The 25,121-nt window shown below is 33.9% G+C and overlaps 1 protein-coding gene and 1 long non-coding RNA gene across 5 annotated transcripts in view; one reads left to right on the top strand and one right to left on the bottom strand.

The window, feature by feature from the left end:
* Positions 1–25,121, bottom strand: part of LOC145676115 (uncharacterized) — a 357,332-nt gene that overhangs the window by 18,550 nt on the left and 313,661 nt on the right. For 3 of the 4 annotated variants that reach the window (XR_014129290.1, XR_014129292.1, XR_014129293.1), the window contains one exon: positions 9,714–9,923. The exons of the other annotated variant lie outside the window; for it this stretch is intronic. This is a non-coding gene — a long non-coding RNA (uncharacterized LOC145676115). The remainder of the gene's footprint in view (positions 1–9,713; positions 9,924–25,121) is intronic. 4 annotated transcript variants of the gene reach the window in all.
* The window catches only part of mgl (low-density lipoprotein receptor-related protein megalin), a 298,877-nt gene that overhangs the window by 266,732 nt on the left and 7,024 nt on the right, over positions 1–25,121 (top strand). Inside the window, exons 42-51 of the mRNA XM_081747000.1 lie at positions 1,148–1,274; positions 4,133–4,318; positions 7,000–7,204; positions 8,558–8,795; positions 10,352–10,606; positions 11,884–12,018; positions 15,954–16,325; positions 18,603–19,013; positions 20,744–20,896; positions 22,203–22,361. Coding sequence (XP_081603126.1) covers positions 1,148–1,274; positions 4,133–4,318; positions 7,000–7,204; positions 8,558–8,795; positions 10,352–10,606; positions 11,884–12,018; positions 15,954–16,325; positions 18,603–19,013; positions 20,744–20,896; positions 22,203–22,361 — 2,241 coding nt within the window. The remainder of the gene's footprint in view (positions 1–1,147; positions 1,275–4,132; positions 4,319–6,999; positions 7,205–8,557; positions 8,796–10,351; positions 10,607–11,883; positions 12,019–15,953; positions 16,326–18,602; positions 19,014–20,743; positions 20,897–22,202; positions 22,362–25,121) is intronic.

Below are 25,121 nucleotides of genomic sequence, written 5' to 3'. Positions count from 1 at the left end.
ATGAATGGTATATATTCCAAACTATTTCGTGTTGACATTTGCTCTTCTTGCACAAGAAAACATCCATTTATAGGCGTTAAAATTGAAGAATATTTCATTTTTGCCAAAAAGTGACATTGGCCCTTTTAGATCCAAGCCACAGAATTATAGTATTTTAATTATAGTATATTAATATGGTGACAAATGATATCACCACTTTTATGTTTTTTCTATGTGTAATTTTTCATTGTCTTTGTCAAGATCCTTTGTGTTCAGGAATAGCAAAACATTCATCAATAATAATACATTTTAATAATAATCGAACATAATAAATGAATATTGTAATGTATGATACTTCGCAATACATTTTCATATTGGTACATTTTTATATCCAAATGAATTCTACCAAACAAGTGTCCAAAGTGATAGTTTCAGCAATTGGTGTGATTTCTTTAGAGCTTGTCTAGAATATAGATAGGAATCAGATGAATATAAGAGATTTAGTTAAAAAGTACAGGAGTGTTCTAATTACCTGTGTAGATTTTTTTTATGCCTTCGTACTTCCACAAATATGACAATTACAATATTTTTCGCCTTAGTTACTTCAGTTATAGTTGTAATGAGGATGCTTAAGGTCAAATGTTCCAGAATTTTTGTTACAATTTCGAAAGATTATTCTAATTGTCAGAAAATGTCGAAAGCGTCGAACTGCTGAGTTACAAACTTCGTGTAGCATAAATGTTAATGACTTTAATAGAAGCGAAGAAGAAAATTTTCGTAAAAGTCTAGTCAGTGAACGGAAGCGAGGCAGGGAAGAAAAGCGGAACATTTTAGCAAAAGTCATACTTGAGCTACATTAGTAGTATAAAACTCAAAACGACTAAAATACTGCGTAAGAGATTTTTCATATTGACTTTAAATATCTTTGCTAAGGAGATTTTTCTAGAGTCTTTATTTTCTTTGGGAAGAATCTTCCTTGTGAGTTAGAAATAACTCAATGAAACCAGTTTCAACTTTTGGCACAGAGACATGGGAAGTCTAGTAAACATAAAAAATAAATAAAAATAAAAATAAAACATATACGTCAAGTAAAAAGAAGTTGAAAATTTCGTAAATAAATTATACATTAAATATATCGTATAGATAAATAATAGTTTTTTACTTACAGATAACAGACCATGCGATCCTGAAACAGAATACACATGCAAAAACAAACGATGCATTCCAAAATTGTGGGTCTGTGATTTTGACAATGATTGTGGTGACGATTCTGATGAGCCAGCATACATGTGCAGGTAAGTATTCCAACCTCATTTATTTTAGCAGACTAAGCTAAAGCTATAAATCATTAGAGGTTGTTAGTAAGACAGGGAAAGATTTGAAAACAATTCGTACATTGAGAATACTATATATTATGTATGTCTCGGGAAAAAATTAAAATATGCGTCAACAGTATGTAATCCGTACACTAATAAACCACGTCAGCAACTTGAACGAATTCCAAATAAATTTCTCAGATTACTAACATCAAACAAGCACATTTGTATCCAAAATTTAAACACTATTTCACTATACCAGCTAACTATAAAATGACTTCATTAAAAATCCACAGAATAGTCAATGTCATTCTATTTATTCATAAATTGTTACACAATAAATTTGATAACGTTAAGTTCTTTAGTAAAATTAAAATCAACGTACCGTTACCGAAGACAAAAAATAAAAACACATTTTTTCTGTTTTAAGAAAGCCAAAACCAATTACCTTCAACATTCTCCAATATGGAGGATTTGTGCTTCTTTCAATAGCATTGTGAAACAATTCGATTGTTGATATATTTGATCCAGCAAAGGAATTCAAAAAGAAAATTGTTCATTATGTATACATACGTAATATGTAAAGACACTTGTTATTGGGTGTAACACCTGTAGTATACCTTTCAATAAAAAAAATAAATAAATACTGAATTAATTAACTTCTCCAGTACCTTGTGAAAATCGCATGGTGTATATTTTATAGAGTAAGTTCGAAACAATATTCATTTGTTTGTTGTTCAAATTACTTGACTCCTTCGTTGATTTTCTGAGCTTCACTGTCAACCTTCTCGTCCAACATCGACATCGCCGACCACCATCGACACCATTGACCTCCTCAGTCACCATGTTAGGAAATAACTGTGAATTAAGCAAGTTCGTTGGAGAAAATCGGGGAAAGATGTTGGAAGATAATAGTGCCGTAATAGCTACCGGGTCTCGCAGTGATAAAATGTGACTAAAAGAAGATAAAAATAATAGAGTATAATGTTGGATTTGTGATGTTTAGTGTTTTTGTAGCTTTTACTGGGTTATATTACGGATTCATATTTTTGTTTATACTAGTTTTTGTGGAAAGCCTAATAGGAGTTAAAGAACGTATCTTGTAGTACATTTTGGTAATGTTTTGTATAGTCGCGGTTGTATATTCTTATTTTTATATATGGTCAAGTTATTGAGTCGCAAATTCTAAGCCGATAGTATGGACCGACAATAATCATTTGTCACAAATATTTTTTAATTTTTTTTATTTTATTTTACACACAAACACACACACACTCACTCACACACACACACATATATATATATATATATATATATATATACGAGGCGCATCCAGAAAGTAAGTTTCCCACGCGTCCCATAGCTAGGAAACGGTATCTTGAGCGAAGCGACTACATGTACGTGAGAGAGTAAGGTCCTAGCATGGCACATGCACTAGCGGAACTTCTTTAGTGCTCTCAGTAGCATCGTGGCAGTGGTTGAAGATGGACGTTCCTATTCCAGCTCAAGCCGCGTGTAAAGTGCGAACAGTGATAAAGTTTTTGAATGCACAGGGCACAGCACCAATCGAAATCCATCATTAGCTGTGCCAGGTCCATGGGTTTAACGGCATGAGCAAGCAGTTCCTGCAGATTTTCCGCTCCTTATTACACACCACTGTCACGGAGTGCCTGTTGATCAAGAAGTTTTGTGTTGAAGCAACTCACCCTAGAGCATAAAGCAAGGCGCACAGGGTCAGCATTGACATTTTTGCAACGATACAGCTGACGATAGATTTCAATCGGTGCTATGCCCTGTGTATTCAAAAACTTTATCACTGCTCGCACTTCACACGCGGCGGGAGCTGGAATAGGAACGCCAATCTTCAATCACTGCCACGACGCTACTGAGAGAATTAGGGAAGTTCTGCTGGCGCATGCGCCATGTTAGAACCTTACTCTCTCACGTACACGTAGTTGCTTTGCGCAACATACGGTTTCCTAGCTATAGGATGGGAAATTTACTTTCTGGATGCGCCTCGTATATATATATATATATAATTTTATTTTTAGCTATTTTTATTTTATTTTTTTTAAATCGGGAAACTTACTAACTTTCTTAGACTGCTTAGGAGAGTTTCTGCAGATGTTAGCCAAAATGTTTTATGCTACAACTGCCTGAAAAACTATTTAAGAGTTTGTTAAAGTTAGTTACGTTACGTTAGTTTAGTTTAAATTAGATTATGTTAGATTAGGTTAGTTTAGGTTATGGTTCACATTGCGAAACCTAACCCGATTAATCATCATCATCATCATAGGTATTCTGCCAGTATTGGCAGGTCATTTGCCGCAACTGAGAAACTTCCACGGTCTTCCGCTAACCTCTTCGTTTTCACGTACGATGTTTCTGTTTCGATATCGTCCATTAATTGTAGTCTCCTTCACTCCCTCCCTCTCTTTCCTGCCACCATACCGTCTAGCTCGTCCCTCAGGATACAGTTTTTTTAGCCAATGTCCAAACCTATTTCTCTTCCTCTTCCTAATAATATCTGAAATAATTTTTCTCCCCCACCATTTGTAAGACCCTCTCATTCGTTTTCAGCTCGAACCAACTAATTCTCTCCATTCTTATCCACACCCACATTTTGAAAGCTTCCAATTGTTTTTCATCATTTTTGCGTAATGTCCATGTTTCTGACCCATACAGAACAATACTCCACACGAAGCATTTTATAAGTCTTTTTCTCAACCCGACTATATAAATATGAAAATAATTATTTAACTGCTAAAGTACTCATAGGCATTTTTACATTAATATTTATTGATTTTCTAAAGCAAATTATTTTCTTCTCTCAACAGACAACGTAACTGTACTAATGGTTGGCAACGCTGTCCTGGACAAGCTAACTACCGATGCATTCCAAAATGGTTGTTCTGTGATGGAAAAGACGACTGCAGAGATAATAGTGATGAATTACCAGAAAATTGTCCGAAATGTCATGAGACGGGAGACTTCCAATGTGCCAACAATCGATGCATTCCAAGGTAAGTAATTTAAGTTAGAAAATAATTGATTTCTTTTAATATACCAATGTTTCCATAAAATTTCAGTATAATAACAAATAATAATAAAAGTAAGACCTACACTTTTATTACTTGTAGTAATAAAACAGAAAGAAAAAAGGAACATATACATCAAATACTCTAAAGCAAGCATTTCTTCCTGTAAATCTTAAAATCTAGCCAAATGATTCCTGAAATAGAGTAAACTTGCCGTTTTCAGATTATGCTACAGTCTATACTTCGAGAAAACCTCTTATTTAGAATAGAGAGAGAGGGGTACACAGTTCTTATAAAGTGAAGTGAATATACCCTTTTCGAGATCTTGACTAGGAAAGCTCACCTAGGATATAGAATGAACATTTCTGAGTTTATTGAAACTGTTTTCAGCCCTCTTTCACCGAATTAAGCTAGATTTTCCATATGCTAGTATCTATATAAGCTTATTAAGGACTTTTAAAAAAAATGTCTACAAATTTATGAGTTTAAGCATGAAATCATCTGTTTTTTCGCGTATTTCACAGTGAACCTTATGTAACAACAAACTAAGTGTAGAAATTGACGCAGCAGTCACATGTAGCCCATTTCCCAAGGACATCAATTCATGTCAAGTAGTCACTGTTTCCTTAAGGACCAATTTCCCACAGCACGAAAAAAAAAGTTTGGTCTCGTTTCATACGACTTAAATACAAAAAAACATGAATACACAGAACAAAGGGAAAACGTACATTATTTAAAAATAAACATAAAGATTGTTGCCAGGTGTAATTACAAAATGTTTACAAATATTTCAAAAATATCTTAAAATACTTTTTACGTATGCAAATATGTAGTATCCTTAGTGGGGTTTACTTTTACAATAAACAATAAAACTTACAATATAAAGTATTAACTATATACTTGCGTTCCGTTTTAGACATCCATAAGTACGACACACGGACAAAATATTCTTAGAGCGAAACATGTAAAATTGTTCACAAAACTTTACGATATGCTATACAGTAAATCCAAAATCGAAAAAAAATAAGTAAACCTTAAAACATTTATCAATATATATGTTTTTTAAAGTTAGTGAGCGGTATTCAAAGAGAATTCGTTAATCAGGCGTTAGTAACACGATTAGTTAGTGTCATATTAGCTCTGTACTAAGGAGGATATACTTTTTGGTATTCAGAGCCTGCTTGGAGTTCAGCTAATACGTTGATTTGGGTATAATTAACTAATATATCCCCAGTATTTTAAGGGAGAAAAAGAAACGTGGCAACTACGGAAATCTTGTCTTCACATTATGACAGTAGCAGTCTATTGTATGGTTAAATGAGATAGCCCTTCTGTTTAACTTTCATTTCTGTTTAATTAAAATATTCTCCAAAGATAGGACATCAGGTATGTTCAATAGGATCGAACTTTATTTTTTTCGCGTAAACCAGTGACACGCGGGAGACTTTCTTTAGGGTAGGTGTAGAGGAGGGGACACTTGTGCATAGTTGTGAATTTTTTTTTCCTGCCCACAGAAAGCGTCGGAAAGCATTCAATTTTGGGAATAATGAGAAGTTGGGAATAATGAGAGAGTCCGCGAAAATTGATTCAGGCTTTCATCGCCAAACACAACATTCTTGTGTATCATCAGGCTTCCTACTCACCCAACATGGCTCCGTGTGACTTTTGGTTATTTCCCAAGCTGAAAATACCACTGAAAGGGACCCGATTTAAGTCAAGAGAAAACATCATGCGGAATGCGATGACACGGTTGCTCACCATTCCAAAAACTCCGTTCTAAAAGTGTTTCCAACAATGGCGGAAGCGCTGGGAGAAGTGTATGCATTACCAAAGAAACTACTTTGAAGGGGATTAGTGTTTCGGATTTCCAAATTGCTAAATATATTTTTACCAACTAAGGGTTCGATACTTTTTGAACACACTTCATATATCAGTCAATAGATAGCATTCGGCTGAACGAAATAACGTGCTTGAGGGTAGGCGCGCACCCACATTTTTTTTTTGAGGAGTCCAAGCTTTTTTTTTTTTTTTTTTTTTTTTTTTTTTTTTTTTTAGGAGGGAGGAGTTCAATACTACAAGTCACTACGTCTATGTAGTATTGAACGGGTATTATTCTATACCCAAAAAGACGATAAGTAATTGTAAAACTTTCATCTGTATTTTCAGAACAAAATGATAGACGTGGATTGTTTTTATAAAAGAAGGAGTACAGATGAAGTGTGAGATCAAATTTTCATGCTACATCAATCATTTTCTTGTTAAACAAGTATAGTTTTATTAGAAAAGTGTACAAATATGTGTTGAGTTACGAAGTTTTGAGGGGGGAGGGAGTCCGGACCCGGTGGACCTTCCATGGGTGCGCTTCTGCATGTGGTAAATGCTTATATGAGTTTTCAAAACATAAAAAACACAAACTTACGTGGCGCTAGAAAGTATGTCATTCATTACCAATAATAATTGAAGGTTTTTATTATATATATATATATATATATATATATATATATATATATATATATATATATATATATATATATATATACCAAAATAGCAAAATACAGTGTTAATAAGCAAATTGTGTCTATTGTTGGTTGTCTTTACCCAATTGTGACACATTCTTTTCTTTAAGCTCTCTAACTACTTGTAATGTAACCTAATTCTAATTGCAGACGCTGGCTGTGTGACTTTGAAAACGATTGTGGTGATAACAGTGACGAAACAGAGGCTGTGTGTAAAGGATCCTACCGATCATGTAGCGAATCTGAATTCCGTTGTAAAAACAACAAATGCATTCCAAATAGATGGCAGTGTGATCATGACGATGATTGTGGTGATAATTCTGATGAAACTGACTGTGGTGGCTACAAATGTAAGGTAAGAATTGTTGTGTCGATTTTACATATATATTAAGGATAGTGGTGGACCATTTATCTTGATACGTTTGTAATTTTTAAATTAATAGATACAAAACGCTGAAATATCGACCTTTTGTGTGACATGTCTCGTATATATATATATATACACAAAGTGTTCAAAAATAAACGGGAATATGCTAGAAATTGGATTACTATTACACTACAAAACTCGGGAAAGTGATTCCCCATTTGTTCAGACGTACTTTTGATCGGATCTAAACAAATTACAATTAAAGTGTATTCTTCCACTATGTATGTGCTTCTTTTACTATAGAAATAAAATTTAAACGGGTTAATGTAACTTAGTTCTAGGTATCTTCGTTTACATTTGTGCTGCTTTCTCTGTATGTGTGTTGAAGGTCGCTGAAGAAGCATGTGATTTGTTTACACATGCAAGGAAATTCACCAACAGTGTAATTTTTCTAGCAATGTTGTTTCCTGAATGAATCTGTACTGATGAAGATGACAAACCTTTATTGAAATCTGTACGATCAAGAGTGTCATTGTAACTCTAACTATGGGTATTTGTGCGAATAAAAAGCTTTGTTTATATTATAAGTGGTTACCTTATTAAACTAACGGGTAAATATGTATATTCCAGTTCGTTGCAAACAACAGTAAATTTGTAAAAATGTAACTATTTCGTATAGTCAAATACAAAGCTAACAATTTCAAAATGGTAGTCTTCCTTCCAAATCGACTTAGTAGTTAGTTGTCCCAGGTCTGGCTAAAAAAACTTACTCGAAAATCAAGTGTTTTAAAACATGAAGTTATGAAGACTTAAAAGACTTAATTCAATGTTAATCAGTCTCAATTAGAAGAATTTTTGTGCAAACAATACGACAATTTACAATTCTATTACATTCACTACCGCTGTATTTTAGACGGTAATCATACAATAGCTGGAAGTTCTCTTTTTAAGTATTTCTTTTGGTTTGCAGTTAATTGTACCCAACTGAGTTTGTCAAAATATGGAGATTCAGTGGAAAATCCAAGTGCCATGAAGGAGAATAAAATTTATATTGTCAGGATTGCGTAGAAGGAAGTAATCAACATATAGTATATGATGATGCTAGATATCATGCGACATGAAATAGCAGCGTGCGTGATAATAATTTTATGATTATCATATCGAAAGACAGCATCAAAACAGTACTCGCGAGATTTGTTTTTTTTTTTTTCTTTGGGGGGGGGGGGTAAATATTTATTACTTTAATTGTGAGTGTAGCCTAACAAGAATTTAGTAGTCTCACCTTGCGTAACTCATTGTCTCAATTATCATCTTATAAATGTTTATTTATTATTATTACAGAATGGAACATTCCAATGTGCAAGTGGTCATTGCATTGCTGCATATTTCCACTGTGACGGCGACAGGGATTGCCGCGACTTGAGTGATGAAATGAACTGTCCCCCACGATATCCTGGAGGCCGTTATTGTCCAGATAGTAAATTTGAATGCAGCAATCATTTGTGTGTTAATCAAGGCGATCTTTGCGATGGCACAGACGATTGTGGAGATGGATCAGATGAAAGCCCACAGTTGTGCAGTAAGTAATTGTTAATACATTTTACATATACTATAGATAGCTTAAAATGAATATTAGTAAAATACATAGTTCTAATAGAAGCATTATTTATAGAAATAGAAGTAATTAACCAAATAGAAATAGAAATAGAATTTAAACTAACAACATATATCAAATTCATTCATATCGAACTCTATAAATGATAACTAAAAGAATAAATCAAGTATCCAAAGTGTTTTGTAAAAGTTGTAAACAAATTGCGCAAATATTTTAAAATTACATATTAAAGTACATCTATAGTACTGTAGTTGTTTAATTGGATTGTTTTCGGAGTGAATACTTTCCTAAAGTTGTTTCGCGTCTTTAGAGTGCAAAGATTTTATTTTTTATTTTTACCGAATGAATACTAAACATTTATTTGCCTACCATCAATTGTTCATGATACTAAATACATATGTATATATTTGAATGCAGTATAAATAAAATATAACATTGTATTAGCCTAAATATACAGTAGTACGGCCTCAAATATACATACCTCAAGCAACATATCTCATAACAGTGCCGTGCCGTGGAAAATCAGCGTCCGGGGCGAGAGTATAGATGGCGGCCCGTGCATATGATTGGGGTCGATAGACCAGCCGCGAAGTGCCACTATAGCTGGCGCGAAGCGTAAGAAAATTTTCAAAAATAAGCCTAGCTTTTCCTTGATTTTGAGCACTTTTATTACTTTTTCCTTCTATTTTATATATATATCTTTTCTTTTTTCCTTCCGAATTTTGCGCCCCCTTGCTGCGGCGCCTGGGGCCATCGTCCCGCTCGTCCTCCTCCCCCGGGACACGGCACTGCCTCGTAATAAGATAATTTTAAACGAAAAATAATATACCCAACATTAGATATTATACACTTTCTAAAAATATTATATAATGGAAAACGTACCAATTTAGAGTTCTTGTCTTAAGAGTTAAATCCCAGTTTTCATTCTTATTTCTTCTAGTGGTTATCACTCCCAATCTGCACCATCATCATCTTCTTTTATCATCTCTTTTTCTGAAGTGGAACAGAGTTCTTCTTAGACTGATTATCATCCCATAAAATGTCATCTTCACTGCCATCCATATTGTTAGAAACACAGTGTTTTCTGAAACTCTTAAAAATAGACTCACTATCAATCCTGTGCCACGCTGTATAATATAAAATAACTTCTTTTTTCATATGTAAATATATACTATGATTTTTATATGATATATTATGATTTTTTTTTTTTTTTTTTTTTTTTTTTACGAAATTGATTTTAAGTGGTGTTGCATTGTGTTTTGAGATATATGTATATATTTTAAATTACATATTCATTATCAAATGAATACGTATAGTCATTCCTTTTCAGGGGAAGTACATGTTTCTCTTACAAGGAATATAGTAAATTAATATCTATAAATAGATTTAAAGCAAGACTTCATTGCATCTCGCCTAAACTCAAAGCGAAGTAATAATAGTAATAATAAAATCCTGACAGCCTGTACTTCTTGCAACCTTATAAATCCAAGAAACTTAATTTCTCGCTTTGTTTTTTGCAGAAGACTTTAACTGTGATACTTTAAGAAGATTCCAGTGTGATAATCACAAATGCATTCCTCGATACCAAATGTGTGATGGCGTGGACAACTGTGGGGATGGAAGCGATGAAAATAACATGACATTGTGTGCCACAAGAATCAAGCCATGTAACCACTATCTGGAATATCAGTGTGCCAATAAGAAGTGTGTGGAGAAGAGTCGCGTTTGCGATTTTGCCGATGATTGTGGAGATTCTTCCGATGAACTTGGTTGTCGTAAGTGCTTCTTTCATTTTTTTAAAAAATAAAATGTAACATACGAGAAATCAGTAATGAAATATAGATAGTCAACTAAATAATTTAAGGGGAAAAAATAAACAATATGTAATTGAAAGTCAATTAATTAGTCAATTAAGAAAATTAGAGAGAAACAAATAGTGAACTAAGCAAGATATATATATATATATATATATATATATATATATATATATATATATATATATATATATATATATATATATATATATATATATATATATATCCCACTAAATAATTTAAAAAAACAATCCTACTAACTATTTACTGAAAAATAGTCAGCTAAGTAATTAAGAGATAAGCAAGTAAATAATTTAAGTCAGTCAGTAAGTCAAGTAAGGAATTTGAAGAAAACAAAATTATGAACTAAAGATAGAGAAAAACAAATAGTGAACTAAGTAATTTGAAGAAAAACAAATAGTCAACTAATAATTTAAAGAAAAACAATATTGTTTTAAGCGAAATAAAAACAAATAAATAAACAGTTAAATAATTTAAAGAAATCAAAGAAAATAAATACTAAAAGCAAAAATCAATTGAATAATTTTCAGACAATGAAGTAGCCTTGTTGCAATAGTATAAGCAAATAGCATTAATCATAAATGAAAGGCAATAGCTTATAAACACGTGTATATGTTCCATTGGTATCATATAATTATTTGCTTATTATTCTTGTGATATCCAAAAGATAATAAATGAATAATTAAAATACAATTAATCATCTTACAACATGCATATATAATGTGTTCATCAAAATTTTGCCGCATATATACTTGACAGTTCTCAGACGATATACTAAATTTATATTTTACGAATACGCATATTGAATGCAGTAGTAATATTACGATATAAAACAGGTAATTGTTGATTTATCCCAAAGAAAAATCTTTCAAGATACTACTGTCAAAATTATGATAATAATGCTGTAGATCTAATCACATATCAGATGAGTTGATATTACCTTACGTTTATTTATAACAAGTATTCGAATAATAATAATAATAATAAGTTAATAATAATAATAATAATAATAATAATAATAATAATAATAATAATAATAATAATAATAATAATAATAATAATAAACCTTAACGATAGCATTTGCCAATGCTTCATTTCATGTTATCTTAAACAATCACGACTCTCAAATAAACTGTTTTTGAAGTTGCGTTGTTAATGCACAGATATACATTTTGTAGCTATAAAATCTATTTACATTTTCATTACTTTGTTTTCAGATCACTCTAGCACCTGCACTGAAGCAACTCGTGGAGGATGTGAGCATCATTGTCATAACATTACAGACGGAGGTTATATATGTTCATGCTATTCAGGATTTATAATTTCGTCAGATAACCGAAAGAAATGTGAAGGTAAAAATAATATGTACTAATTTTTAGAGGTTTTTGTGTTATCCATCTAACAGTAATATGTATCCAGATATATATTTGGTCTAGGAATTAATTCGTGCGGGTGGACAAGAGATGGCGCAACGAACGGAGCGTCCCACAGTTCCGTGTATCCACACATGTGTTGCAAACCCCTGTCATCGCGTATCGTTCGTAGTATAGGGCAGTGGATTAAAGCGTCAACAACACCAGTTTGTAGTTAAGTGAACATGGCGCAATTTGTGCCTGATAAAGTGTTTTTGCGGGGTGTCCTGCTGCATTACTTTAACATGCAGAAAAGTGCGACTGAAAGTCATCGTATTTTGGTGGAAGTGTATGGTGACCATGCTCTAGCTGAGCGAACGTGTCAGAAGTGGTTTGCACTGTTTAGAAGTGGTGATTTCGGCTTGGCAGACCAAGAGCGAGCTGGACAGCCAAAAAAATTTCAAGACGAAGAATTGACAGCATTGCTCGAGCAGGATTCGTGTCAAACGCAGGAACAACTTGCAGCAGCATTAGGCGTTGATCAAACAACAGTCTCCAAACGCTTGAAAGCCATGGGAATGATTCAAAAGATGTCACATTGGGTTCCACATGAATTGAAAGACAGAGACGTTGAAAGACGAAAAACCATTTGCGAATTGCTGCTTCAACGACAGAGCAGAAAGGGGTTTCTGCATCGAATTATTACGGGTGATGAGAAGTGGATCCATTACGAGAACCCTAAACGAAAAAAGGCCTGGGTGAAACCAGGTGAACCAGGTCCATCACAACCAAAACGAGATATTCACTGTGCAAAGGTTATGCTGTGCATATGGTGGGATATGAAAGGTGTGGTGTACTATGAGCTGCTGCAACCGGGTGAAACTATGAATGGAGAACGTTATCGACGACAATTAATGCGTTTGAAGCAAGCTCTGGCCAGAACACGACCAGAATGGGAGAACAGACATGATAAACTTATTGTTCAACATGATAAAGCTCGCCCACATGTCGCAAAACCGGTCAAAACCTATTTAGAAAATGTCGGATGGGAAGTTTTACCCCACCCGCCGTATTCACCAGACGTTGCTCCTTCGGACTACTACTTGTTCGATTGCATGAACAACGATTTGATTGGACAGCGGTTTACTTCTTCAGAAGATATCGAAACATGGGTCTCTGACTGGATCGCTTCCAAGGATGAGGACTTCTTTCGCCACGGAATCCGTACATTGCCTGACAGATGGGCGAAAGTGGTGGCTAGCGATGGACAATATTTTTCTTAAGGTATTTATGTATTTTGTGTTTGTACTACAGCTTCAATGTGTGCGTACCAACCGCAGGAATTAATTCCTAGACCAAATAAAAGTTAATCCACTGATTCACTCACAACAGATCTTCAAATCTATTAGGAGTAAAACCATGAAATTTTGTATAAATATCCCGCTTGCATCTTAGGCTGCAAATAAGTCAAGATTTTTCAAAATGAGATCTCTTAAAAGAGGAACTTAGCTTTTTTTTTTTTTCACCCAGCAGAATTCTGCAACATAAGCGTAGAGTCTGAAGTTGTGTATAAATAATCTCCTTGTAGTTGTTGATGATAAGATGGGGCTTTATGAAATGTGACTCTTAAGGGGGAACCGGAAGTGAATGTTTACGAAACTAATGAAAATGAACTTCATTAACAAGTATTTTGAAACTAGTAAAACATGTATATGTATCTTTTAAAATATTTTCCATAAAGCTTATTCTTCTGGTGCGAAGAACAGGCATTCTGCTAGTTCTGCGTTAACAGTACCAGTTTTTTATTCTTTTTTACTGTCTATATCCAATTACTCTTGATAGAAATTATAAACTGAAATTTTTCCATAAACTTAATTGTTTTTACACTTTCCTAGAAAAAAGTGCTTGCTATTTGAATACTTATGTAGCGCCAAGAATATGCTTGTATACGATAAATATTTTACTTTGTAGAGATTAATGCTTTGTGAAATGTTACAGTAATCTTCCTGTAACTTGCCAAACCGGCTTTATTTGTGTTCAGTGGAACCTGGAAAATTGGCTAGCTCTGTAACAAGTTATCGTTTTAAGCTGGTTTTCTGGCAAATGTTTGTCCAGTTGTTAGTAAGTTGGTCGTCTCTATAACCAAGCTACCGTTCAAGTTGCTCTTCTGGCAGGTATTCGTTCAGTGTTAATAATTTGGTTGTCTTTGTAATCAAGCTACCGTTCAAGTTGGTCTTCTGAAACATATTCGTTCAGTTGTTGGTAAGTTCGCCAGTTCTGTAACCAAGCTACCAAGTTTGTCTTTTGGCAGATAGTTGTTTTATGTCAGATTAACCATCTATGTGAGTTAAACCATTTATGTTAAGAATTTATGTTCATTTCAGCCAGGTTTTATTTATTATTTGTAAGTTTGGTTTACGCGTGCGTAGAAACAACTTTGGCCAATATAGTTAGGTTTCACTTATTACTTTGTACTACGTTTAACATATTTCTAAGAGATCAACTGTAATCAACTTGGAAAGATTTCGCTATATGTAGTTTGAAGCATTATAGATGTGGTATGTAGCTACAGAACGTAATTTATTGTTCCGTAATCATTGCATGTGTAATTTTTATTATCTTTTATGATGTTTGATTTTAATGATACGAATTGTTAAAATACTAATGAAACACATACTTTCAGTATAGTTTTCAAACCATACTATTATAGTCATGTTTAACACGAAAGTATAATTGCATCGATATAGTAGTCTAAATTCGTTTCAGTCTCGTCGATGTTAATACTAAGTAGTGTTTCCTTTCGTTTATATATGTACAGGAAATGGATAATTTATCAATGGTACTTCGCGCATTCACTCTAAAATGCGTTGAATGATAGTTCGTTTTCGTTGAATGGATGTAAATGTGAGCGTAGTCACAGGGACAGACATGGTTGACGGTTTTCGAAAACGAACTTCAAAATGAGGTGAACCAACGGATGAATGGAGAAAGCATGGGGTTCAGTAACATATACATCTTGCCAAATGTAACAAAAATAGTTAGATTGAGACATAATGTGTGTAGGGAAAATATCTCACATGAGAAGTAAGAATAGGATACATAGTGTTATTTAGAAAACCTATTGGAAAAGGACTCTTGGGTAGATCGAGGAAAAGATAGAAGAACTGGGAGTGAGAGGTAGTAACACCAATCCTTAGCTGGAGTCGGTGGCGTGGTCCTATATTACAGCTCCTGTGGAGGCGAGATAATGTGGTGGGGAACGACCTGCACTGTGCTGATTCATTTTGCATGATTGTGCCAACAGCACTGGATTCAAGCCCCATCCATCATAACCTAGGTGTTACATAAGGATCCAAAATATAAAAACTGAAACTTAACCATCTTAATTTAATTGGTTTGATGGTAGGGACACTCGGTCGAAAAAGCCTTTTCAGACTAACCACTCTGAGTGAGGTTTTCCTCATTTACACCAGACTAATGCCGGGATAATAACTAAAATATAGGTCCCATGCCACTTCATTTCTTTCCCAATCTCTTCTTCCTTCCCTTTCCTCGGACAGTGTGATCACCGAGGGACGTCATTCCTCATACATGTCCGGACTAAGGTGTCCATAGATGCCGAAAGCCCTGAAATCTTAAATCCTAAATCATTGGTTTGACATGCTAGGATCTGCTGGTTGTCTTCTGTTTTTGGCGATGAACCTTTGGGTTTCTTAAGCTGTAAAACTTATCTGTTTCATCCAAAAGTTAGATTGTTCAAAGCTATCAGTGGTAATCTTGTTTAACTAATTATCTTGCGCAACAGCAAACTGCCGATATTTACCTTCTACCTTCCTTATCTTTGCTATTTAATAGGTTAGATTGTATATAATTTAAAAAATGTCTCCTGTGTGTAGAACTAATTATAATTTAATGCTGTTTTTGTGTATTTACAGATGTAAACGAATGTGCCACATTCGGACATAATTGCTCCCAAGTGTGTACCAACTTGAATGGCACTTATAGTTGTTCTTGTTTACCCGGATATATATTGTCTGACCAATTCAGTGGCGTTTGTAAGGCTGAAAATCCCGAAGTAACGCTTCTGTTTTCAAGTGGTCCAGAAATCCGAGCGTTTGATGCTGTGGAACAAAGGCAGTTGGATGTAATAAGGGAAGAGAAGAGAATTGAAGCTATTGATTATGATGTACGAGCTGAATTAGTCTTCTGGGCTGACTCTTACGATAAAACAATCAAGCGATCATACATGGTTAATGCTCTCAATGGAGACGTTAAAGTCGGATTTGCTCAAGATTTAAATATGAAAGGTAAGTCATTTTCGTTCTATTTTTAATATTCTTACGACAGAGTTAAATCTTCTATCAACCATGAAAGACCCATTTCTCACATACTAATTCCATTATTTAAAAGCTCATAACAGAACATGATCACATGAACTTTCTTCCGGCTAAAATAAGTAAATAAATATAAGAATAGAAAGTAAGAAAATGATTAAAAGATTGTTTTTTGTGTCATTACATTCCAAAATACTTCACATGTACAATTATTGTACATGCAAAATTATTGTACAAGAAACTGTTTCTGGTAATCACAATCCGACAGATTAATAACTAAATTAAATTATAAGTAATTTTTCAGAATCTATATTCTGTTAGCACGAGTACAGTTAGACCCTTATCCAAAGGGGGTCTAGGGGGAGGCCCCCATAATTTTTGCTGCCCCTAAAATTTTTACGGTAGGCTTACAAATAAACTATAATATGGTGATAAACTATAATAGGGTTGGATCGCCCCCCCCCTAACTTCTACCGCCCCCCATCATTTTGGGGCTGCCCACCGGTGTGAGTACAGTAGACCTTGTATATAATACAGCCTCTTTGAGATGATTTTAGTACAAAAGTAAAAAATACCCAGCATAAAATACTACACACGCTTTGAAAATATTATATAATGGAAAACTTACTAATTTAGCGCTTTCTATAAGATTTAATTCCTAGTCTTTATTTTTCTTCTTCTGATGGCTACGGAAAGTACTGTATACTCAGATCGATTTCAATATCCTACGGAAACATATGAAAATATGGGATTAGCAAGTTTTAAGTATTAATGAAACCGAACACAACATGACACATCATTATATACGAGGTGTGTTAGAAACGAAATGAGATTCGCAACACTATGCATGATCCAACAACGCTGCTGTCCCTATCTTCACACAAAGTTTAACCCTTGCCGTTGACTCAAAACAAGTTTGAACTTACTCCAGTTGCTACACGATTGTTGAGAGCGTCTGAAGTGAAGTCGTGTTTGTGAGACGCGTTACGAAAATGAACCGGCAAAAATTTGAGCAACGTTCTACTATCAAATTTTGAGTAAATCTTGGCGAATTCACTACTGTGATTAATGAAAAGTTACAAATGGCTTACGGAGAACATTTCCTATCTAGAGCGCAAGTGTTTAGATGGTACAAGTTCATTTTACAAGGTTGAAAACAAGTGGAAGACGAACTCGTGCAAAAAGACCTTCAACCTCGAGAACGGATGGCAAAGTGGGAAGAGTGACAGTCGGGAGATCCACAATAATATTTGTGCCATCAGAACAAACCATCAATCAAAGTTTTTATCCAAAGTTCCTTGAAAGACTCAGGAAAAGCGTAGCACATGCGCGATCAGAAATTGCACCCACTTAGATCCTGCACCGCCATAACGCACCATGTCACACGGCAGTCTGTATCAATTAATTTTTGACAGAAAAGAGCATTCCTGTGGTTCCTCAGGCCTATATTTGCCAATTTTAGACCCTGTAAGTTCTTTTCATTCGCCTTGCTTAAAAAAATCGCTCAAAAGGGCGCCATTTTGCTACTTTGGATAATATCCAGAATAGCGTAATAGACGATCTGAAAAGTAATCCACCAGAAGACTTCCAACACTGTTACGCAGAATGGAAACAACCTCCATTGCTCTGCCTAAGGGGACTATTTTGAAGTGGATAACTTTGATTTGTAAAAATAATATTCATCGTTAACAGGAAACCAGACTCATTACACTTCTAAAACACCTCATATTTCCTATATATACATGTCCGACTTTGACAAGTCACGCAAGGACATGCTACGGTCGTAGGAGAGTAATACAGGTAGTAGAGTCCTAGAAGAATGAAATAAACTTTTTCAACTGTAAAGAAATAGATTTGATTGTAATACGAGTATGGTTTTTATGAAACTGTATTTATGCTAAAAAATATCGTATTCGGGCCAATACGATATATCCGAAGAATTACTGGTAATACGTAAAAAATATGTTTTATTTTTGTGAGAAATATATAATCAATAATATGTCTCAATTTCTATGTAAGTTATGTAAATATACGTAAAAATTAACATACTATAATCGATTATTTCTCATAAAAAGTAAGTCCTTTTAACTTCAACGTATTGAAATTTAATATTTTATGCTTAGTTTTGAAATTATGTTAATTATGGTTCTCTTAAACTCATGTCTTGAGGAATTTAAGCCTATTGTACTAGTAAATATTATAATAAAAATCTACATTGTTGTTATAATCTTCTTTCTCTTTCTTATACAGGAAACTCAAAACCAACAGGCCTAGCTGTTGATTGGGTCGGTGATAATCTGTATTGGACCGAAACTGATAGATCTGGGCCGAAACAAAGAGGACGAGTTATGGTGGCTAAAACAGATGGCCGATATCGGCGATCGATTATTACAACCGGACTGGAAATGCCAACTTCAATAGTTGTGGATCCCATGCAAGGAAAAATGTACTGGGCAGATGGTGGTTCTGTACCCAAGATTGAAGTTTCCTGGATGGATGGAAATAAAAGACGACAATTGGTTACTGAAGGAATCCGGTACCCTGCTGGTCTTGCTTTAGATTATCCCATGGAACACACTCTTTATTGGGTAGATACCAAGCTGAATACGATTGAAAGTATAAAGCCAGATGGTAGTAATCGAGCGATTATACTACGAGGAGGTAAGGATTAGAAAATTTGATTTTTATTTGCAAAAGCAGCCCAAATAATATGATGTTCATGAGTGCACCTACTGAAAAATCTACACATAGTCGTAAAAGATCGTACTTCATTTGATCTTTATTGTACATATAACTTAGGAACCAAAGATCTGCACACTATAATATTTGGTTTGATTTGGTTTGTAAGTTTAGCGTCCCATTCAAAAGCAAGGCTATATGACACGTGGACCTACAGTTTAACGCAGGATCAGAATCACGAGTTCCTGCCGGGAATCGAACCCGAGTCTCCCATGTCATGCACACTATAATATTTCACAAGCTTGTACAGCAGAGCGTCTGCAGCCATGCCAAGTTTGATCCAAATCGGATCAATTCGGTTGAACTCGTATAGTATATAGTGTACTTATATGGATATTTCATGGGAAAAGCAAGGTAAAGGATGATCAATAAGAGCCAGTACACATTGTAATACAGAAATGTGAGGTTGAATATTACCTTAAGTCAAGGCTAGAAAAATCCTCGTAAACATGTCTGAAAGTGCACAGTTTCAAAGCTAGAAGCTTCCGAAAGCATGATACAACAAACCTTAGAGCAAACTATCTGCATGTATAGTGTGTATCTATACGTAATATTTGATCTATACGTATTTACTGTACAACTTTTAGGACAATAATCTACATACATTTAAGTAGCAAAATTTGTAAACAGACATCTCTAAATTACAAGAAAATATTTTTCCTGATGTTAAACAGAGGTAAATTAATCAAATCAACTTTAATCTAAGTTTGCAACATTATCTTCTTCCATTTAGTAGGAGATAAAATTTTCCCTGTAAATCTATAAGGCTATCGCTGTAAACTAGTACTATGAACTGATTCGATTTCTCTGTTAGAAATATCTGTGTTGATCGATCGTTTCTTCCATGCTTATTTAGACTAGATTAGAATTGAAAATATTCAGATGTAGATTAATTCCATTTGTCGTCGCCTTTGGAAGTTACTAGCATTTCCAAGCCATGTTCACAGAGATATTTATGTTCTCTTCTATATGTATCTAGCTACAGCCTTCTGCTGAGTGTTAAGCAATCTTCTTTATTTATTCTACTGTGGAAACTTGTAGTTTATTAGGTCTATTGCACTCAAAGAACCTCAGTAAATATTTTTGCTAGCTTCTTGGTTTAGTATTTATATTCTTCACTTACATTTTACTTCCAACTATGCACACACACACAAAAAAACTGTACAAAGAAAAAAATAGGAATAGTAATATTATTTAAAAAAAGATCGATTACATAGAAACACAACTTACAATTTTATATGTATTTTGCTTCGATGATAAAAACTCCATTATTTTAACTAAGGTCTGTGTATTTGTGATGATTTAGTGATTTTTTTTGTTTTTGTTTCTGTAATTGTTAGTAACGTATTCGATTTATACGAGTATTGTGTGTAATGAATAGATGAAAATAAATACCAATATGAACTTAGACAGAATTCATTATTATGAAGATTTAATTAGACATGATTTTATTGCAATTACCAGAATTTGAAGCAGTGGGTTCTAGTAAATTCAACAACTGTACATATAATTAACAGAGCATAAAATACATATTAATAGAGTCTCCAGTTTGTTTTGTTAATGTGTACTTTTTTTTTTTTTTTTTCATGCCTCTGATTTGAATCTCTATGCTACAAAGAGATTTGTCATTTATCGATCTTTTGTCGTTTCAGATTCAGTGAAGCACCCAATCTCATTGGATGTATTTGAAAGCAGTATTTTCTGGCTAACCAGAGATACCGGTGAACTTTTGAAACAGGACAAGTTTGGTAGAGGCGTTCCCGTTGTAATAACAAAGGATCTTGTGAATCCATCGGGAGTGAAAGGTAATCTCGATTTTTCCGAAGTGGAATTATAAGAAAGCTATGCCTTACATCCTTGTGTAGCAGCAAGGTTGAGTAGTTCCAGCAAGGTTTTCCTTTGTGTTACTTCCGAATAAAAATTATTATTTTGTCTCTTCCTATCACTTCCGAATGAAAATTATTACTTTATCTCTTCCTTCCATTTCCAAATGAAGATTATTACTTTGTTTCTTCCTATCACTTCCTAATAAGAATTATTACTTTGTCTCTTCCTATTACTTCCGAATGAAAATTATTACTTTCTCTCTTCCTATCACTTCCAAATGAAAATTATTACTATGTTTCTTGCTATCACTTCCTAATAAAATTACTACTTTGTCTCTTCTTATTACCTCTGAATGAAAGCTATTCCTTTATTTATTCTTATTACTTCCGAATGAAAAATTATTATTTTGTTTCTTCCTACTACTTCTAACGAAAATTAATACTTTGTCTCTTCCTATCTTCTTCAAATGAAAATTATTACTTTACCTCTTCCTATCACTTCCAAATGAAAATTATTACTTTGATTCTTGCTATCACTTCCAAATGAGTAATTACTTTATCTTTTCTTTCCACTTCCAAATGAAAAATTATTACTTTGTTTCTTCCTACCACTTGTGAATGAAAGTTATTACTTTGTTTCTTTCTATATTCTCCAAATGAAAATTATTACTCTCTCTCTCCCTATCACTTACGAATAAAAATTATTACTTTGTCGCAGCTATTTTCTAGCATTTACATATGAATTATTTAAAATCGATTTTATAACAACTAAAGTGATGTTGAACTTTATGATAGCACAATACACCCTATTTTTCTAAAAAAAAAAAAAAATAATAATAACAATAATAATAAAATAATAATAATAAAAGTAAGATTCCTCAGACAAATTAAAAGTGATGGTACGGTATATTGTAAGATCTGAGTCTTTTTAAGTCTTAATGTTTCCGATAACTTTGTAGTTCCCATTAAAATAAAAATCCTAAGGTATAAATTGAACACGTGCGAGTAGTTAAGTCTCCATAAAGTAATTAGTGGATTTTGCAGCATTCCATTGCTGTTTATTTCTTTATTTACTTATTTTTTTGGCTAGCTAAGAAGTACTATTTGTTTCAGAAGGCTTGTTCAGCATCGACAATGAAAATTTGATTCTCTTCATGAATTGCAATGTCAAGTTATCTCACATTAAATAATTATAACTATATTTTTTAGCCATTATTATTAAGATATCGAATAAGTAATAAATTGTAAGTGATTATATTGATTTCCAATATATTTTTTTTTTCAGTATACCATGTGTCACGTTATAATACAACAATAAATAATCCATGCCACAATAATCCATGCTCACATCTGTGCCTGATCGTTCCTGGAGGCCATCGTTGTGCTTGCCCAGACAGTAGTACAAATATTCGTGATAGAAGCAGTGAAATTATGTGCGATGCAGGTAAAAATCTTGTTTCTTTGTAGATTTTTAATGCTTTTTGTGTGTGTGTGGCGGTGGTGGTGGGGAAGGGGTGTTGGCTTCTTATTGTGAAAACTGAAAATGCAGTAATCTTCCTTTAGTGTAGTAAGTTGGACATATATGTATTTCTTCATGTATATTGTAATATTTGTGTGGGTAGAGACAATGACAGTCTGGGATTCTAGCCCTTCACCTAATTTATTTTACAAAATATTCAAAATAGTCTTTGTGTCTACGAAGTTAATATCTTAAATCTTCCTTATGACCAGAGAGGTGAAGGAAGGCAATGTCTTGTACGGGAAACATTTAGCTCATAGCAGCCTCCAGGGCGTCTTGCAGCGACTTCAGGATATGGTCCTTTCGGTAACCTCCTCAACCTTCAGGAATTTTAGGCAGGGAAGTATTCCTTCGTCCAAGGCAACCTCCGGAGCAGGTGTAGGTTAAGCAATCAATGATCAACTGATGCCTCCGTCTTCGTTGGGTCCACTTTTAAAGATCATTTCTGAGTGGCTTGTTTCTCTTCAGTTCCCGCCGTGGTGGTGTTCGTGTCTTCCTGGTTTTGTGTATCGTCTGCTGCACTGATGCTTATAAACAATAACACGTGTTGCTTGAATAACATGTGCTCGCGCTGTAAGGTGGGGATCTGTACCGTATAATCCTACGTAAATAACTAATCTTAACTATAGTTTGTACAGCAAGCAAAGACTGAGATTTAGTGGACGAGTCAAGTATAAGCTACTTCTGGCATCATTTCAGGGTTCAGACTGTCCTTGAAAGTCAAGGAAGGTCAGGAAAAGACAAGGAAATTAAAATAAATCAGAGAAAATCAGGGCAATGCTTCAGTGTGTCCCAAGAACCAAGGAAAATTGCTATATTTCACAAAAGAGTCAGGGATTTTTTTAAAGCTGCCCGGAGGGGATATGGAGAACACCTCAAAGAGTCAAAACAGATTCAAAAAGATGATGATAAGAAAAAGTTTTTTTTTTTAAAAAAAAGAAAAAGAAAATTATTACTAGAAGTAAAGAAGCTTGAGAAGTACAAAGAAATTAAAACCTCAAGTTTCGAAAGAAGATAAACCAATTAAATAAATAATACAGCCACACAATAAATAAATAGATAAAATTAAAAAAAATAAAAAGTTCTATGCACCGGATCCCAGGGTACGGATTCGATGTATTTTGTTACACAGAATCCAAATTTCGAAACCCCCTGGACGATCGACTTTTTTTATGGACTTTAGCGATTTTGCATAGGGAGAATACACGTAAGACAGCCATACAAAAATACAAAGTTCTGTGTAGCGTACCCAGGGTATGGATTCGATGTATTGTGGTACATAGAAACCAAATTTCGAAACCCCAAGACGATCGACCGTCATTTTTTTTTTTTTTTTTTTTTTTTTATGAGCGAAAAACGTAAGTGGACTTTGATACGTAAGACAGCACATACATTTTTCGCCCATAAAACAAAATTGACACGGTCTATCGTGTCCTGGGATTTCGAAATTTAGATTCTGTGCACCAAAATACATCGAATCCATACCTGGGGTACACTACACAGTTTTTTTCTTCTTTCTTTTATGGCTGTGTTACGTGTATCCTTCCTATCTAAAATCGCTAAAGTTTTTCGCCCATAAAAAATTTGATGCCATCGATCGTCCTGGGGTTTCGAAACTTGGGATTCTGTGTAACAAACTACATCAAATCCATACTCTGGGATCCAATTCTGTGGGTGGGTGGGTGGGGGGGGGGAGCTGTGTAATTTAAGTGCCAGAAAAGGAAAAAAATAATTAGATTTGTTAATTATAGATGATCAAAGAGATGAGTCAAATTATGATATATATTTATTTTTTTATGTTTGAAGTGTATTAAAAATACCAAGGTATTAAAGATACCGATATTTATTATAATATACATAATTATTGTTCGGTACTAGTACGTATTTTATTGTATTCCAAATACAGGAAGTTTGACTTACAATAATTATTTACAGTAAGCATGCAGATTTATACTTTTTTTTTAATATATAAAGGAGAGCTTTGGACGGGTATAGGGATGGTGGAGGAAGATTTAATAATAATAATAATAATAATAATAATAATAATAATAATAATAATAATAATAATAATAATAATAATAATAATAATAATAATAACTTTCTTCTAAACCTAGTCATAAGTGATAGTGTCGCAGGTCAGGGTTATCAATACTAGAATTTCAGTGTGAATCCTGTACATATTTTTGCTATGGCTTCCAAAGAAATGAGCTACATAAGGAACGTACAAAAAACTATAAGGAAAGGGAGAATTGTAATTTTTGTCTAAACTTCCGTATCAACCAACTTTTAAAGAGTATACAGATCTAAGTAAGGAGACCTATTGCATGACAATAAATATGAATTATGGTGACCTATGTTTTGTTTTACCTAGAAAGTGCAACTTTTGGAACCTTAAACTTTCATTGTCAATATATATATATATATAGTGGCGGATCAAGGGAGGGGCTAAACCATAGTTTGCCGCTTTATCCAGTGTAAAGCAGGATTGTAGCCCATTTTATTCAATGTATACCTGAGCGTCAAGGGGGCTAGTATATATATAGTCTATAGCCCCCTTTGGATCCGCCCCTATATATATATGATAGATTGGCACGCAAGAATAAACCAAGTAGTTTTGTCACTTTCATTGACAATAAAATATATATATAATATATTAAATCAATATTTATTTAACCTCCCATAATG

Source organism: Thermobia domestica, chromosome 18 (assembly GCF_964235325.1).
Source record: "Thermobia domestica chromosome 18, izTheDome1.hap1.1, whole genome shotgun sequence".
In the NCBI taxonomy this organism is placed as follows: domain Eukaryota; kingdom Metazoa; phylum Arthropoda; class Insecta; order Zygentoma; family Lepismatidae; genus Thermobia; species Thermobia domestica.
This window is presented reverse-complemented; position numbering and strand designations above follow the sequence as displayed.